The sequence below is a fragment of the Hevea brasiliensis genome, chromosome 2 (genome assembly GCF_030052815.1).
Source record: "Hevea brasiliensis isolate MT/VB/25A 57/8 chromosome 2, ASM3005281v1, whole genome shotgun sequence".
NCBI lineage: Eukaryota > Viridiplantae > Streptophyta > Magnoliopsida > Malpighiales > Euphorbiaceae > Hevea > Hevea brasiliensis.
The window spans coordinates 3,739,181-3,758,468 of NC_079494.1; the positions used below are offsets into that span (position 1 = coordinate 3,739,181).

Genomic DNA, 19,288 nt, shown 5'->3' on the forward strand with positions numbered 1-19,288 from the left:
GTATAAAAATACTATTAAAGGGTTAATATTCCCTATAATTTACTATAGGAGAATACTATTAAATTGTAATAATGTCTCTATCTGAAAGCAACCTTGTCCAAGGGTTAATATTCCCTAAAATTGCGTTACATCATGATTTTGATTTACACTCTAAATTCCAAATAGAAGCAAGGGATAAATTTGGTTTCTAAAACATGTTGGGACCATATTTTCTCAAATATGAATTATGAAGTATGCAAAAATATGAATGTAAGCGCGTGATATGCTCACACATGCCCATGCTTGCAAGTCTGTGATGCCGACCCAAGAAAACATAAGATCAATAAAGGAAATTTGAATTATGTGCTTAAAGTCTGTGAGTGTGCATGCAGATTGCATGCAGATATGAATCATGTGTGGAAGAGATGAAGGGAGTTGGGGCATCCAACACGTAAAGATATAAATTTACGCTCAAAACCAGGCAATAAAACAACCTAGCTCTTTCAACTAATTATTACAAATGGTCACTGCATAATTACTAAAACAAGTTTATGCCTTAAAACAACATGACCGTAAAAATCATGGCAAAACTTACTTGTGAGGCTTGAGATGGTAAGGCATTGAAGAGGTTAACTGTTGCTCTTTTGTCAATCACATTCCCTTATGAAGTATATTTAATTCTGCAGACAAGTACCAAACCATTTTTCTTGATTATCTCTGGCAACCAAAGGATTGGGAATCATGATAGCTAAACTATAACATTGTTGGTCACCTGCGGCTGAAAGCTTGGGATGCCATTAAGGCCACCTTTAGATGCTCTGACGCAGTGAAGCCCTGAGCCTCCATCAGCCCATGGACCCTATGAGCATCCTGCACAAAACCTCCTGCAATAAGCCCATTTATAACCCTCTCAAAATCATCCGATCCCAACTGCTCCTTCTTAGATTCCAGAACCCCCAGGGCTTGAAGAGCCTTTTTCTCAATTCCAGCTCTTGCATACATATCACATAGGCTTATATGAATCTTAAAAGGAGGAGTTTCACCCTGCTCAGAAATCTTACCCAATAATTGCTCAGCCTCATCAACCAACTGCAATTTACCCAACCAATCAACAAGAACAGTGCAAGTAGCAGGTCCTGGCTCAAACACATCCTTCTCAAGTTGCAACAAAAGGTCTAAGGCCTTATCCAACCAATTCTTCTTCTCATAAGCTGCAATCATGATAGCAGTGCACCTGTCATCAGGCCTATGTCCAACTTTTATCATATAGTTAAAATTGCTCCTCGCCTGATCAGGATCACCTGCTTGTGCATGTGCTTCAACAAGCAATGCACAAGACTCCAAATTTGGCTGGAATCCAGTAAACTGCATGGTCGTTGCAATTCGACCAGCTCCACCAACATCACCACGTTGTGCAAATGAGCGAAGCAATGCCATGCAAATCTCCTCTGTAGGTTTCATGTCTTCCGCCTCCATCTCCCTCATCAATGACTCACCCACCTTGGGTTGGCCAGCATTAACATATGCCATGATCATTGTATTGTAGACCGTCATATCCTGTTTGAAACCATTGCTCCTCAGGCCTTCGAATATTGCTTTAGCACGGTCTGGATTGCCTACCTTGCAGTGCAAGTGCGCTAAAGCTTTGGCTATTAAAATATCAGGTTGAATACCATTTTCATTCATTTTCTTAAGAATCCTCTCAATATCTTCTAAGCAGTTCTTTTCAGCATGGGAATCAATGAGCACATAATAGTCATGAACATTTGGTTGGTAAGATTTTTCACTCAACAAAATTTCAGCTACCTACAAACAAAATAATCAACAGCAACCACATTAAAATAGTGTTCAAAAATAATTAGAGGAAAAAGAGCTCCCATTTACTATCAGTGGCTTCAGCATGAATGGCACTAAATTAGCAGACTGCAAATAAGCCATTTGTTTAGATCACATTTTTGGTCCTGTTCCTTGCAATTATGAGAACTAAAGAACCAGTGTGCTATTTTTCTACTCATATGAACATCAAACAAACAAAAGAATTATGAGAAGATGAGGAGTATCCAACTAATTCCCTTAAAAACAAAAGCTGGAAAAAAAAAAAAAAAACCAGCATCTCTTCATCCTCAAGTAGTGTAAATATAAGAAACTTAAAGCACTACACATTAATGGTAGGCATGATTCTGGGGAAAAGAGTTCGGAAATAACAGTCCTTTTGGAAAATTGCAGAAGCAACCAGTAAACATGGAAAATTTTCTAATCAACAGAATTCCGCCAAGTTATAATTAGAAGAAGAAGAAGAAGAAGAAGAAGAAGAAAACCGATTCCATTAATATCATGTTATCATATCCAATATTAATTTTTAAGAAATAAAAAAGAAATTATTTATCCAACAATTAAAAAAGATAAGAGAATAGGCCGGTGTTTTACCTTAAAATATAAGGACATATTCTTTTCTTTCAACTTATCAAGCAAAGTCAACCAATCAACCCTGCTAGGTTGTAGAAGCTCTACCCATTCAGCCAGCAGTGGGGAAGGGTCATCCTCCTCTCTCAGTGAAAGAATTTTCTCATTGACCAATTTACTTTTACCATGTATTGGCTTAGGTTCCTCGGATGAAATAATCGTCTCAGCAGCTTGAGCCCACTTTGGATCAGAAAGATCAAGTCCATAAATCTTGTATCTTATCTTTCCATGTCTCTTAGGAAGGGATATGAACTTTGGTTTTTCCTCACCCATTATAGCCATTTCACTCATGGTCTCAGCACTCTTGCCATCTGTTTCCTCTTTTTCTTGGGCTCTTTCTTCTTCTCTAAGTTTCTCCAAACTCGCATAAAACTCACTCTCTTCCATCTTTTCACGAGCCCATTTGAATCTGAGCTCTCTCAGCATGTCCGCACGGATACCAATCTCACCAGCAAACCTGCACATTTCCTTTACCTCCTCAGACTGCAAAAAACCCTTCATCTTTTCCTTCTTCCTTTCCTTTTCCATATCCTCCAGCACTGAATTACTCACTTCCCACACTGTTTTCCACAAATCCTCACTGAAATCCTCTGATGGGATGGCCACTGTGGCACCAAGCATCCGCTCTAGGCTACCCTTTTCCAACTCCGACACAACTTTATCAACTATAATTAAAAGCATACTGTCAATTGTCTGTTTATCACAATCTACATACACTTCAGATAACTTCCCACGCATTATCCACACAAATCGTGATAAGAACTCATTCATGGTTCCATCATCCTCTTCAGAATCTTTAAAATTGAATTTTGGCTTAAAGCTCAATTCTCTTAGCGTAGTTTGTTGAGCAGAGTGCAAGCATCTCTTAAAGAGAAAATTATGTTTTGAGAAATTAGGGCTATGGGCAAGAGTTCGGTCATCAATGCTTGAGGAATAAATGGAAGGAGGGGCAGAGGCTGAAATGGCAGAGAAATCTCTGCTAATACAATATGGGTACATATACAGCAATCTTCCATTGAACCTTGATACGTAGTTTACAGTTTGACTATTAACTAACCGCTTCAAATTCATTTCTCAAATAGACCCCCAAATAAAACACACAGAAGCACTGTCCAGAAGGCAGAGACAGCTCAATCGAGAGTTCAACTATCTGAAATTGAAAAAATGGAAATGAAAAGATGTTAAATTGCTGAGAAATGAAATTGTAACCTCCATTTGATTCTCAATTTCTCGGGAAAATACAACAAACCAACATAGAAATTTGCATCAAAAAGTTCGATACGCTTCCGTTGAACTTAAGAGGCCAAACAGAGAAGAGAAGAGTGCAGCATTACCTGAATGGAGGAGAAGCAATAACCGTGTGTTGCTGGGGCAAGCGGTGAGCGGACAACCAAGATTTGAAGGTTGGAGTGTACGTGTACGCTGCTCTTAGTGGAAGAAAGCTAGGGCTCCAACTCCTAACCAGCGTCGGAGAAACCAGTTTTTTCTTTTCTGGTTTGAAAAAATTGAAAAGCCCGTTGGGCTTGGTCTGCGGGCCCAACTGACATATCTTTTAATTTAGATCTATTTATTACTGAGAATTAGGGGATTTTTTTTTTAATTAAAAAAATACTATCTTTAATAAGAAATATTTAAACTCAAATTTATATATTTATAATTTTAAATATATATATATATTTTTATTATAAATGAATATGAATATAAAATATTTAATTTAAAAATTATAAAACTCGTTTTTATATAAAATTAAATTTATATCAATTTTTTATTATTTCTCTCTCTAAATTTGAGAGGGAGAGAGTTCTCTCAATCTCTTTCTTTTTATCAATCGAGCCGAGTGTTTCCCTTTTGATTCCACTTACTTCTCCTGTCCTTTGTTCCAACTTAATGCAAGTAGCTGTACTCGTCTTGGTGTGGGAGTAAATAGGACTTTGTTGTGTTGTTTTTATAAATCTAAAGGACTTTGTGAAAGCTTTTTTAGTTTGATCTATTTGTGGCTTTGGTACGTTGGAGTGGCATGTAAAATAATTTTTAATAAATCATAAAAATTATAAATATAATGTAAGTCATAAATATAAGATTCAGCTATCACTCTAATAATAGATCTTGATTAAATAAATTCTTACAGATCTAGAAAGTGTACATAATGCAGAATTTAATTGAGCCATTGTAATAATTAAAAGAGACTCATTGATTCAATAAACTAATTTCTTTCTTTTGACCCTTCTTAATTCATACACCAAATTTTAGTGATTGAAGACTTTTTTAAGATAACCATAATATTTCTAACTTTATGAAAGATCATGTGTGTGACCTTATATAAGAGGATCAACTTATATATATATATATATATATATTATTCTGTTATGGCACTTGGTACGAATGTGTTTGAAATAAAATAATTATCTTATTTTAATTTCCGTAAATAAAAAATTATGAACAGATGTGTTTGTTAACAAATAAATGTATCTGTTAATAAATAGACATGTCAATTCAATACAAATGTCGTAACTGTTTGTATAGCTGTCTGTTGATAAACAGACATATCTATTTTATACAAAAAGTCACAACTATTTGTATAGGTGTCTGTTGATAAATAGACATATCTATTTTATACAAAAGTCACAACTGTTTGTATAGGTGTCTGTTAATAAATAGACATATCTATTACACAAACAGTTGTATCTATTAGAGATAGACAAATGTGTCTATATAGAAAATATGCCATGGCTTTTCATTTTTTATAAATATGGATGAGTTTTTCAATCCAAATATATACTACTTTTATTTCTTATTCTTCTTCTTCTCTTATGCTCTCTCTAAAGATAGTGATTCATCACGCCTTAAAACCTATTTTACACCCGTTGCTTCAACAATTTTAAGGTATTAATCGCAATGGAGTCCAAGGCTGTTTCCATGATAAATCAAGAGTTCGTGAAACTTGATCGTTTTGATAGGACAAACTATATTCTCTAGAAAGACAAGATGCTATTCTTACTCACCACATTGAAGATTTCTTATATACTTAATCCAAGTTTGCTTTCCATTTCACCACCAACTCTAGAAGATTATGAACAAGTGAAAGCGGATCAGGACAAACATGAAGAAGATGAATTGTTATGCAGATGTCATATTCTTAACAACTTGTCAGATAGACTGTGTGATCTATTTACTTCTGTCAAGTCTCCAATAGAAATATATAAATCATTGGAGTTCAAATACAACTCAGAAAAATAAGGTGTGGATAAATTTCTCGTCATAAAATATTTTGAATTCTAAATGGTTGATAATATATCTGTTATGGATCAAGTCTATGAGTTACATGTTCTTATTTCAAAACTTAAAGATTTGAAAGTGATAGTTCCTGAATCATTGTAAGTAGGAGGAATAATAGCAAAACTTTCTCCTAGTTAGAATGATTATAGGAAGAAATTACTGCATACCACAGAAGATTTTTTTCTTAAACAGATTCAAAAACATTTGAGCATTGAAGAAGAGACAAGAAATCGTGATAAGAAATTTGTTTCCGAATCTACTACAAAAGTTAATTTTGTGCAAGGAAGTAAGAATTTTCAAAAGAAAAATTCTGGAAGTAAGAGAAAGTTTTCTGAAGCAGCAGGCAACAATACTAGTTATTGCAGCAATAACAAATCAAAGAAATGAAGAATTTGTTACAATTACAGCAAGAAAGGGCATTACAAACGTGAATGCACATTTCTAAAGAAACATAAGAAAGAAGATACGAATAATAGTGCTCAGAATTCCAATAAAGCAAATATAGTTGAACAAACTACTGAATTGTTTGCAATGATATCAGATTTACATATTGGAATGGTAACAGAACTCATTATGACTACAACAACCAAATCTAATGATTGGTGGTATGATTTTGGGGCTATTATTCATGTTTGCAATGACAAGACTCAATTTAAAAATTATGAAGAAGTTGTAGATGGGCAAAAAGTTCTAATGGGCAATCATGATTCTGCTAAAGTGGTGGAAAAAGGAAGTGTTAAATTAAACTTTACTTCTAGAAAGAAGCTATTACTAGTAAATGTGTTGTATGTGCCAGAAATAAGGAAAAATCTTGTGTCTGCTAGTTGATTGTATAAGAAAGATTATAAGGTTTTTCTGGAGTCTGATAAAATAATTGTGTCCATAAATGGACTATTTATGGGAAAAAGTTACGCATGTGATGGAATGTTTAAACTCATTATTAATAATAATATGAATATTTCTGTTTATACTGTTGAGTCATCTTTATCTTTATGGCATGATCGTTTAGCACATATTAGTTTTAGATGTCACACCTTACCCCTCTGTAAGGCATAACATGATCCCGTAGAATACTTAATGAACTACCGAACTTCACCTACCGATAACTCATTAAGTATCCTACAAGGGATTTTAAAATAATTTTCTTACATTTTGGAAGTGGTGAGCATTTTAGTGAGAATTAAAAACCATTTATTCAAAGTTTTAATACTAGTAAAAAATTTTGTCCATTTTAAATTTTGCCGCAAATTTTATAAAAATTTTGACAGAATTCTGTTTGTTTTTGGAGAAAACCGTTCTTCAAATACCTGTAAAAAGTACTTCCAAAAATATTTCACAACTCCCAACCTTCAATAACTCAATCATCTCAATTCAATGTACTTCAAAATAATTTCACAATACAAATCAAGATTTCTCATCTCAAAATATTTAATATTTTCATTCACAAAGCATAAAGCAGAAAATCCATATGTACAAATATAAAATTTACAGAAGAAAATCCAAAATAATATTATTACAATTTATTTACAACTGCTCAACTACATTGATACATACAACATTTTTATATTTACATCAAGATTATCTACAAGGGTATAATATAATACCCGTATAAAAGATCAATGTAATCCTCGATTTAATCGCAGCTCACTCTGCTGTTTTCTCCTTGCTCTTATCTGCGACAGCAAAATAAGCTATCGCTGAGTATGAAAATACTCAGTGGTGCACAATAAAAATTTAAAATACAATAAATAAATCATTAATTGTCAAACACATTTTAAATATTTCTCAATCTCATTTCACAAATATCAAAGTTCATAATAACATCATTTTGTCAAATAACATATTAAACATAGTTTAGTTAAACCATTTCATAAACATAGTGTTGCCAAAGTCATACACAACTTAAATCATGACACAAAATTTCCGATCAATGCCGTGTTGTACACCACGACAAAGCAATCTACAATCCCATTAATTGAAATCAATGAGGGAGGTGGCTAGCTAGCTAATGAGTACTCATCCGATCTACAACCTCAACTGGCCAGCCAGAGAGGGAGGAAAATAAATGATCTCAACCCCATAAATGGAGGAGGAAATGTGATACTGTCATGCTAAGTGTGAATCCAACTCAACTCAACTCAACTCAACTAAGCCTTTATCCCAAAAATTTGGGGTCGGCTATATGGATTCGCTTTTTCCACTCTGAACGATTTTGGGTTAAATCCTCAGAAATGTGTAATGCTTCTAAGTCATGTTGTACTACTCTCCTCCAAGTTAATTTAGGTCTACCCCTTTTTTTCTTTCTATCCTCTAACCTAATGTGCTCTACTTGTCTAACTGGAGCCTCCGTATGTCTACGCTTCACATGACCAAACCACCTCAATCTCCCTTCTCTCAACTTATCTTCAATTGGCATCACTCCTACCTTTTCTCTGATACTCTCATTACGGACTTTATCTAGTCTAGTATGGCCACTCATCCACCTTAACATTCTCATCTCTGCAACTCTTATCTTAGATGCATACGACTCTTTCAGTGCCCAACACTCACTACCATATAACATAGCCGGTCGTATGGCAGTACGGTAAAATTTTCTTTTTAATTTATTGGGAATCTTACGATCACATAAAACTCTCGTGGCACATCTCTACTTCAACCATCCGGCTTTAATCCTATGACTAACATCCTCCTCACATCCCCCATCTACTTGAAGGATTGAGCCTAGATATTTAAAGTGATTACTTTGTGAAAGTAACACCCCATTCAAACTAACTCCTTCCCTATCACCAGTTTGGCCTTCACTGAACTTGCAATGCATGTATTCTGTCTTCGTTCTACTTAACTTAAAACCCTTTGACTCTAGAGCACTTCTCCAAAGTTCTAGCTTCCTATTGACTCCTTCTCGTGTCTCATCTATCAGAACAATATCATCCGCAAACATCATGCACCAAGGAATACTCTCTTGTATATGTTTCACAGTTCATCTAAAACTAATGTAGAAAGGTAAGGGCTTATGGCTGATCCTTGGTGTAATCCAATTGAGATCGGAAAATCACTTGTGTCCCCTCCTACTGTGCGCACAATAGTAGTTGCTCCTTCATACATATCTTTCAATACTTGTATGTACCTAATAGATACCCTCTTTTGTTCTAACACATTCCATAAGATCTCTCTTGGAACACTATCATAAGCCTTCTCCAAATCAATAAAAACCATGTGTAGATCTTTCTTCCCATCTCTATATTTCTCCATCAAGCTTCTAATGAGAAAGATCGCTTCCATAGTTGAACGACCGGGCATGAAACCAAATTGATTGAGAGAGATAGAAGTATCATGACGTAGTCGATGCTCCACAACTCTCTCCCACAACTTCATAGTATGGCTCATGAGTTTAATTCCCCTATAGTTTGAGCAACTCTGTATGTCTCCCTTATTTTTAAAAATAGGTACTAAAATACTCTTCCTCCATTCATTAGGCATTTTCTTTGAGTTTAGAATCTTATTAAATAATTTAGTTAACCATGCCACTCCCATATCTCCCAAATACTTCCACATTTCAATTGGTATTTCATCGGGTCCACAGGCTTTACCCACTTTCATTCTCTTAAGTGCTTCCTTTACTTCTAAAGATCGAATCCTTCTAGTATAATTTACATTCTTTTCTATTGTTCTATAATCTATATTCACGCTATTACCATTTTGACTATTATTAAAGAGATCATTAAAATAATTTCTCCATCTTTCTTTAATGTCCTCATCTTTCACCAACACTTTTCCTTCTTTATCCTTAATGCACCTAACTTGATTGAGATCTTGACATTTCCTTTCTCTACTCCTTGCTAATCTATAAATATCTTTCTCCCCTTCTTTAGTTCCAAGTTTCTCATATAACTTTTCAAAGGCCTGTGCTCTTGCTTGACTAACTGCCTTTTTTGCCTCTTTCTTTGCTATCTTGTACTGTTCATATGCCTCATTATTATCACATTTAGGTAATTTCTTATACCATTCCCTTTTTCTCTTCACTGCCTTTTGTACTTCCTCATTCCACCACCATCTCTCTTTTGAGGGTGGTCCATGTCCTTTAGACTCTCCAAGTACTTTTCTAGCTACTTCTCTAATCTTTGATGCCATCTGTATCCACATATCATTGGCCTCCATATCTAGCTTCCATACTTCGGACTCGAGAAGCTCATTTTTGAACTTCACTTGCTTTACTCCTTTGAACTCCCACCACTTTGTTCGAGCTACACTATTTCTTCTAACCTTACTTGAATTATTCCTAAACTTGACATCCAAGACCACCAACCTATGTTGACTTGTTAAAGCCTCTCCTGGAATGACCTTGCAATCCTTGCATAGAGCTCTATTTGTCTTCCTGGTTAAGAGGAAGTCAATTTGGCTTCTATGTTGCCCACTTTTGAAAGTCACTAAATGTGACTCTCTTTTTATAAAGTAGGTATTTGCTAGTATTAGGTCGTATGCCATAGCAAAATCCAGGATGCTTTTTCTCTCCTCATTTCGACTGCCAAAACCAAAACCTCCATGAACATTCTCATAACCTTGCCTATCACTTCCTATATGTCCATTCAAATCTCCACCAATGAAAACATTCTCTTCATTCGGTATGCTTTGCATTAAATCATCCATATCTTCCCAAAACCTTTGTTTACTCTCACTGTCTAGTCCTATTTGTGGGGCATAAGCACTAACTATATTTATTGTTTCTCCTTCTAGTACTAGCTATACTAGTCTAATTCTATCTACTACTCTTTTCACATTTACTCTGCGTCTTTCAATGTTCTGTCTATGATTATACCCACTCCGTTCTTATTTCTCTCCTTTCCGGTAAACCACAGTTTGTACCCTGAATTACCCACTTCCTTACTTTTCTCTCCTACCCATTTAGTCTCCTGAATGCAAGCAATATTCACCCTTCTCCTTTCCAAGGTATCCACAAGCTCCATTAAGTGTGAATCCAAAATCAATTTAAAACAATTATTTTCAATAATTTATGAGAGATCCCAAACAATTTTCAAAGTCATTTTTGTAGTCACAAAGTGGCAACACAATTCATAAATAACACAGCGATTTCATAAAGTATAGCAATTCAAATTTTTAATTGGGAAAATAATTACATAAATTTATTGTGTACAAACCTGACTGGAGTCGCCTCTAGGCCTTGACTCAGTCTTTCAGGGTTTCCAAGTCTTTTTCAGCTGAAATACACAATTTCACAGTGTTTCAGTACCATAACTTAGCATAAATCCAAAAATAAATTTAGCTTCACAATTACCTAGCTCTAACTTGCTAAATTCGACGTTCTTTAAATTTTGTGTTTCGAGTTACTATTCACTGCACTATTCAAGCTAAATAGTTGACTTTCTAAGGCTTAATAGGTATGGGAACTCCAAATTCACCCACATACCACATTTTGGTCATTAAACTTGTTAGTTTTGGTCATTTTCTCAAAGCTTAGGTCATTTTGGCAAAATTGCCAATTTTCGGTTTTGGTGCTCCGAAGTTGCACTGTTCCATTGGTCCATCTACTGTTGGAATTTGGCAAAACTTCCTTCATAGAAAATGTTCCTTATTGTCTTAAGTGTATTCTCATTTTTGCATCACCCCAATCGGAGTTTTGTAGCTCAAGTTATAGCCAAAATAAGATTACTGTTCACGTGCACTGTTCATGCTGAGATTTTGGGTTCTGGCAGATTTTAATCCAACTTCGTTCAGTAATTTAGTCAAGTTAAGTCCATAATTTGGTCTAACTTTCTTCATATGAAATGTTCTACTATGTCTTAGGTTTCCATCGGTTCAAGAATCACCTAAATCAGAGTTTTCTAGAGAGAGTTATAGCCATTCAAACATTACTGCTCAAATGGAAATCTGCAGAGTTGCAGGTTCAGTAATTTAACTTTGTTCAATGATTTGAATAGGTTAATGGCATAATTTGGGTTGGTGGTCTTCATGAAAGTTTTAGATCTATATCTCATCTAATTTCTAGTAAAATTTCAGGTCATTTTGACCTTCCTACCTCGAATTATGACCAAATGAACAGTTCATCGTTCATTTGGTCGATTTAATCTTGATGGCACTGCTCTCATTTCACTTTGGTCAATTGTTTCACTAAGTTTTTGTCAGTTTTTGGCCATGGTTCCTCAATGAAAATTGTGCCATTTTATGTCTATTTTGATCCCCAATTGGTGGTATATCAATTGGACTTTTAAAATTTGAGTTTTGGTCCTTCAAAGTCGGTTTGGTCATGCTGCCAGCAGCATGACCATTGGACCTACGAATTTGGTTTTCATTCCAACAATTCCCACACACCTCTTTTGGTCATTATTGACCATTTTTCATCTCACAATAGACCAAAGTCATCATTTATGCATTTCTCCAAAATTTGGCTCCAAACCCTAGCATTCAAACCCTAACTCATACATTTCATGCAAATAACTACATCTAATGGTTTTAATGCTAATCAATTAACTAAGTAAGGTTCCTAAACTCATTCAAACCCTTTAAATTCATGCAATTCATACTCCCTTCAACCAGGCCAAAATTTCAGCAATGGTCATTCTCCCATGTTTGTTTCATTTAATCAAGTTCTAAGCTCACTTTCAACCACCACATATGCATTTGAATGGATAAATAAAGAGTTTAGCATACCAACCTTAATTTAAATGCCAAGCCTTCAATTGTTCTCTTTCTTTCCTCTTTCTTTCTTGTTCTCAAGTTGAGATTGCTAGGTCTAATGAGGTCTTTAGGGGAGTTATGTTGATTGGGTTAAGGAAATTAAGCTTAATGTAAGCTTAAATGAAGAAATTCTCATGGGAGATGAGAGGAAAATGGGGCGGCAACAATGGAGAAGAAGAGTGTTTTTTTCTATTTTTTTTTTGTTTTCTTTTCTTCAACTTTATCCCTTTTTGAAGACCAAAATTCCCAAATTAATAAAATAAATCAATTAAGCCTTTATGACATCATGCATGATGTCATCACTTTGACTTTTCCATCTTTTTTCTTTTTTTTTTCTATTTATTTTTTTCTATTAGTTCTTTAATTTAATTCTCGATTCTGAAATTTTTTTTTCCCCGATTTTATTTGACAGTTAGGTCAGGAGTCAGCTCTCGGGGTCAATTGACCAAATTGCCCCTTGCCGGTTCAACCCGATTTGCAAATAATCCAATATTTCTTCCGGCTCCCTGACCTAATTATTTGACTGGCTTAACAGTTCTTTTTCGTGATTTTCTCTTTTCCACATTGTTTATAAGGGTCCTAAGGACCGCAACGTCACTTTTGACGGTTCGAAATTTGAGTTTAAAACGACTTCGTAGTCGTTCCCGAGGAAGTCACTCATCGCTGTGACTCCCTCTTATGTTCTGTTTTTCTTATTTATAGTCAACTAATTAAACATTACTAATTATTTGTGTTTATGGCTTCTCAAGTTGTCTTAAGTGTGGCCCTAATCCCATTAATTGTCCGGACCGACACCGGTCACCGGAACAGTGAAATATACTAGGCTATACCAATAGGGGTGTTACAATTCTCTCCCCCTTAAATAAATTTCATCTCGAAATTTTACCTGGTGTCAATCTCTGAACAGCTGTGGGTGTTGTCTCCTCATGTCCTCCTCTCATTCCCAAGTAGCTTCTTGGCCTGAATGATGGTTCCACAGCACTTTTACCAATGGTATCTGCTTGTTCCGTAGCTGCTTCACCTCATAAGCCAGAATCTTTATGGGTTCTTCTTCATATGTGAGGTCTGGATTTACTTCAATTTCTTCTACTAATAGTACATGAGATGGGTCTGATCGATACCTCCTCAACATTGACACATGGAAGACATTATGTATCTTCTCCAACTCTGGAGGTAGTGCCAACCGATATGCCAAAGGACCCACTCTTTCCAGAACCTCATATGGCCCGATAAAACGAGGACTTAGTTTCCCCTTTCTGCCGAATCTCATAATTCTCTTTCAAGGAGAAACTTTGAGGAAAACTCTGTCACCCATTGCATACTGAATATCTCTTCTTTTCAAATTAACATAGGACTTTTGACGATCAGATGCAGCTTTAAGTCTATCTCTGATCACCCTGATTTTCTTTTCAGTCTGTTAAACAATCTCGGGTCCAATCATTTTTCTTTCACCCACGTCATCCCAACACAATGAGGTTCTACATTTTCTGCCATACAAAGCTTCATATGGAGGCATCCCAATGCTTGATTGGTAGCTGTTGTTATAAGCAAACTCAATCAAAGGCAAGTGTGTATCCCAACCGCCCTCAAACTCAATCACACAAGCCCGTAACATGTCCTCCAAGATCTGAATTACCCTCTTAGACTGGCCATCTGTCTGTGGGTGGAATGCAGTACTGAAGTTCAATCTAGTTCCTAGGGCTCTCTGAAGACTACCCCAGAATCTAGAAGTGAACCTAGGATCTTTGTCTGATACGATAGATACTGGCACTCCATGAAGTCTCACAATCTCTTCGATGTACAACCAGGCCAATCTGTCTAAACTGTAGTCATTTGGACTGGCAGAAAATGAGCAGACTTAGTTAGTCTGTCAATAATGACCCATACTGCATCATGACTCTTTTGTGTCTTCGGAAGTCCCATTACAAAATCCATTGTTATTCTCTCCCATTTCCATTCTGGCACTGGTAGTGGATGTAACAACCCAGTTGGTACTTGATGCTCTGCCTTTACTTGCTGACAAGTTAGCCATTTGGACACAAATTCTGCCACGTCTCTCTTCATACCCATCCACCAGTAATGCTCCTTTAGCCCTCTATACATTTTTGTGCCACCAGGGTGCATGGCAAAAGGAGACTCATGTGCTTCCTTCAAAATGATCTTCCTCAATTCAACATCATTAGGAACACACATTCTGCCCTGGTGTAGCAGTAGACCATCATCTCTAATTGAGAATTCTGGTTTCTTGCCCTGCCGGACCTCTTCCAACAAACGATACTTCCGATCATTACGAGCGACCATTACGATCTGATCAATTAACACTGGCTGTACATGCCATGCAACTGCTATCTGCCCCTCATCATTAATCTCTAAACTAGCATGTAACGATCTCAACTCATGTATCAAAGACAAAGGAGTAACCCGTAGACTTGCCATAGTCTTGCGACTTAAGGCGTCAGCCACAACATTAGCTTTCCCTGGCTGATAGTCTATCAGGCAATCATAGTCTTTTATCAACTCTAACCATCTCCTCTGTCTCAAATTCAACTCCTTCTGGGTGCCCAAATACTTCAAACTCTTATGATCTGTGTAGATGTAACATTTCTCCCCATACAAATAATGTCTCCAGATCTTAAGAGCAAACACAATAGCTGCAAGCTCCAAATCATGTGTTGGATAATTCCTCTCATGCGGTTTCAGCTGGCGTGATGCGTAGGCAATGACATTTCGATCTTGCATCAACACACAACCTAACCCATTATGAGAAGCATCGCTGTAAACTGTATATTCCTTACCCGGTGTAGGTAAAGTCAGGACTGGAGCCTCAGTCAAACATCTCTTCAATTCATCAAAACTTTGCTGGCATTTGTCCGTCCACCGAAATTTCACATCCTTTTTAAGCAGCTTGGTCAATGGAGATGCCAACATGGAGAATCCCTTCACAAATCTACGGTAGTATCCAGCTAAACCCAGAAAACTGCGAATCTCTATGACATTTCTGGGTGGCTTCCAATTAAGGACAGCTTCAACCTTGCTAGGATCTACCTTAATACCCTCTGCTGATACTATATGCCCTAAAAAGGATATCTCCTTCAGCCAAAATTCACATTTCGACAATTTGGCATATAGCTATTTCTCTCTCAAGGTCTGCAGTACAATCCGCAGATGTCTATCATGCTCTTCTGCATTCCTCGAATAGACCAATATATCATCGATAAATATCACAACAAACTGGTCGAGGTATGGTCTGAAGATAGGGTTCATCAGATCCATAAAAGCAGCCGAAGTATTAGTTAACCCGAATGGCATGACCAAGAACTCATAATGGCCATAATGGGTTCTGAAGGCAGTTTTAGCAATACTCTGCTCTTGTACTTTCAGCTGATAATAACCTGATCTCAGATCAATTTTGGAGAACACAGTTGCACCCCTTAACTGATCAAATAAGTCATCAATGCGGGGTAATGGATATCTGTTCTTTATTGTCACCTTATTCAACTGCCGATAGTCAATACACAAACAGAGGGTGCCATCTTTCTTCTTTACAAACAACACTGGCGCTCCCCAAGGTGACACACTAGGGCAGATAAAGCCCTTGTCAAGCAATTCTTGCAATTGCACTTTCAATTCTTTCAATTCTGCTGGCGCCATTCTATATGGCGTTATGGAGATTGGGTCCACACCAGGCATAACATCAATTTCAAACTGCACTTCTCTTTCTGGAGGTAATCCTGGCAATTCATCAGGAAACACATCCAGAAAGTCACATATAGTAGGAATGTCCTTCAGTGCTGGACTCCCCACTTGGGTGTCTATCACATGTGCCAAGTACGCCTCACACCCTTTTCTAATCATTTTTCTAGCCAGTGCAGCTGAAATGATGTTTGAAGGCAATAACTGCCTCTCCCCCTGTATCACTACATCACCATACTGAGGAAGACCAAAAGTGATCGTCTTGATCTGATCCAATCATAGCATGATGCCTGGCTAACCAATCCATGCCCAAGATAATGTCATAATCTCTGAAGGGCATTTCAATTAATTCAGACAGAAAAGTGTGTCCTTGGATCACTAAAGGACAATCTCTATATAGCCTATTTACCCTGACCTCCTGGCCTAATGGACTAGTTACTAACACATCATAGTCCATAGGTACACACAGAATAGCAGTAGAACACATCACACTAGCACTAACATACGAATGTGTGGAGCCAGGATCAAATAACACATACACATCTTGGTCAAGGATGGAGAAAATACCAGCTACTACATCTGATGTTTCAGCTTCTTCCCTTTGATGCATGGTATACACTCTAATTGGTGCGCCACTGGATGCTGGCTGGTTAACAGTGCTCTGACTTCCAGGGGTGTTACCAGGACCCCTACCTCTGCCTCTACCTCTTGCAGCTGACTGTGACCCTCTAGGTGCAGAGACTTGGGCTGATCCTTCAGATGTAGTGAAAGATCTAGATCGGCGCGGACTAGTGCAATCCTTAGCAAAATATCCGCTCCCTTCACAGTTAAAACATGCACCAGTAGCTCTGTAACAAACCCCACCATGAGTTCTACCACAAGTTTCACACTGTCGGACTGATAAAGCTCCTCGAGGTGCTTGCTGGGTCTGCTGACCAGACCGAGGTGGTCTTTGGCCAGAAAATCTGCCTCGGCCTCTACGGGAGCTAGATCCCCAAAACTGTTTTCTCTTCCCAGAACCACTTCCAGATGCTTGTTCAGTAGTCTTTTCAGTTTTCTCTTGTGGACCCTTCTTCACTGCCCCTTCTGATTCTATCCTCTCTAATTCCAGGGCCTGTGAGATCAATTCAGCAAAATTCTGATGTCGGAAACTCACAACTTGCATTCTCAGACTCTACCTTAGCCCGGACTCAAACCTCTTGCATCTGTCTCTGGGGGTGGAGACTAAGCTTCCAGCATAGTGGCTTAGTCTTGAAAAATCTCTTTCATATTCTGCTACAGTTCGGTTCCCTTGTTTCAAACTCAAGAATTCTTGCAACTTCATGTCCACATAAGCATCGGGAACCCATTTCTGTCGAAACTCCCTCAAAAAATCTGTCCAAGTTAACACAAGTGGCTCCACCAGGCTGTGGGGGATGGTCTTCCACCATTCATAGGCATCCCCTTGTAACAAGGAGACATAATACTCAAACTTCATTTCTTCTGTACACTGCAGCTTTTAAAAAATCCGTTCCATTCTTTTCAACCACTATTCTGCTTCCAGTGGATCCACAGTGCCTTTAAACTCGGTGGCCCCAAATTTCATCAGTTTTTCATATTGCCGAGCTGAGCGCTGTGGTTATGCTGTAGGTACTGGCATTTGAGTTTGGGGTGGCACATTACCCGCCATTTGTTGAAAGAAGGCAGCCATCTGCTGCATAAATTGAGCAGGAAATTACGGTGCTGGAGCAGGAGCTGGAGTGGCTGACCCACTCAAGTTCTGGAGTGCTGGGGCTTCCCCTTGAACCTTAGCCTCAACAGATTGTTCTTCAGAATGATCTTCTCCTTCCATTCCGTTTTTCACAATTTTCTACTTCCTGAGATCAAACACAAGGAGGTTGACCTCCGTTAGTGCATATTCATGATGTAAATATGTCATATGTATCAATTAAGGACACTTGAGCAGTTGTACTTATCAAAAAAATATTCACATGCATAATCAAAATTTATTGCAAAACCATGCTCTGATACTACTAAAACATGTCACACCTTACCCCTCTGTAAGGCATAACATAATCCCGTAGAATACTTAATGAACTACCGAACTTCACCTACCGATAACTCATTAAGTATCCTACAAGGGATTTTAAAACAATTTTCTTACATTTTGGAAGTGGTGAGCATTTTAGTGAGAATTAAAAACCATTTATTCAAAGTTTTAATACTAGTAAAAAATTTTGTCCATTTTAAATTTTGCCGCAAATTTTATAAAAATTTTGACAGAGTTCTGTTTGTTTTTGGAGAAAACCGTTCTTCAAATACCTGTAAAAAGCACTTCCAAAAATATTTCACAACTCCCAACCTTCAATAACTCAATCATCTCAATTCAATGTACTTCAAAATAATTTCACAATACAAATCAAGATTTCTCATCTCAAAATATTTAATATTTCCATTCACAAAGCATAAAGCAGAAAATCCATATGTACAAATATAAAATTTACAGAAGAAAATTCAAAATAATATTATTGCAATTTATTTACAACTGCTCAACTACATTGATACATACAACATTTTTATATTTACATCAAGATTATCTACAAGGGTATAAAATAATACCCGTACAAAAGATCAATGTAATCCTCGACTTAATCGCAGCTCACTCTGCTTCTTTCTCCTTGCTCTTATCTGCGACAGCAAAATAAGCTATCACTGAGTATAAAAATACTCAGTGGTGCACAATAAAAATTTAAAATACAATAAATAAATCATTCATTGTCAAACACATTTTAAATATTTCTCAATCTCATTTCATAAATATCAAAGTTCATAATAACATCATTTTGTCAAATAACATATTAAACACAGTTTAGTTAAACCATTTCATAAACACAGTGTTGCCAAAGTCATATACAACTTAAATCATGACACAAAATTTTCGATCAATACCGTATTGTACACCACGACAAAGCAATCTACAACCCCATTAATCGAAATCAATGAGGGAGGTGGCTAGCTAGCTAATGAGTACTCATCCGATCTACAACCTCAACAGGCAAGCCAGAGAGGGAGGAAAATAAACGATCTCAACCCCATAAATGGAGGAGGAAATGTGATACTGTCATGCTAAGTGTGAATCCAAAATCAATTTAAAACAATTATTTTCAATAATTTATGAGAGATCCCAAACAATTTTCAAAGTCAT

At 36.8% G+C, this 19,288-nt stretch overlaps 1 protein-coding gene across 2 annotated transcripts; it reads right to left on the reverse strand.

Moving 5' to 3' along the window:
• Positions 1-414: 414 nt before the first annotated feature.
• Positions 415-3,941, reverse strand: LOC110638096 (pentatricopeptide repeat-containing protein At2g32630). Of its 2 annotated transcripts, XM_021788530.2 has the most exons (4): positions 3,777-3,941; positions 2,407-3,592; positions 752-1,785; positions 415-659 (listed from the first exon to the last, which is right to left on the reverse strand). In XM_021788530.2, exons 2-4 carry the CDS (start codon positions 3,511-3,513, stop codon positions 641-643), a joined length of 2,160 nt encoding a protein of 719 aa, XP_021644222.2. In that variant the 5' UTR covers positions 3,514-3,592; positions 3,777-3,941; the 3' UTR covers positions 415-640. The 2 variants fall into 2 exon arrangements, with proteins under 2 accessions (XP_021644222.2, XP_021644223.2); XM_021788531.2 differs by having other exon boundaries at positions 415-1,785.
• Positions 3,942-19,288: the final 15,347 nt, after the last annotated feature.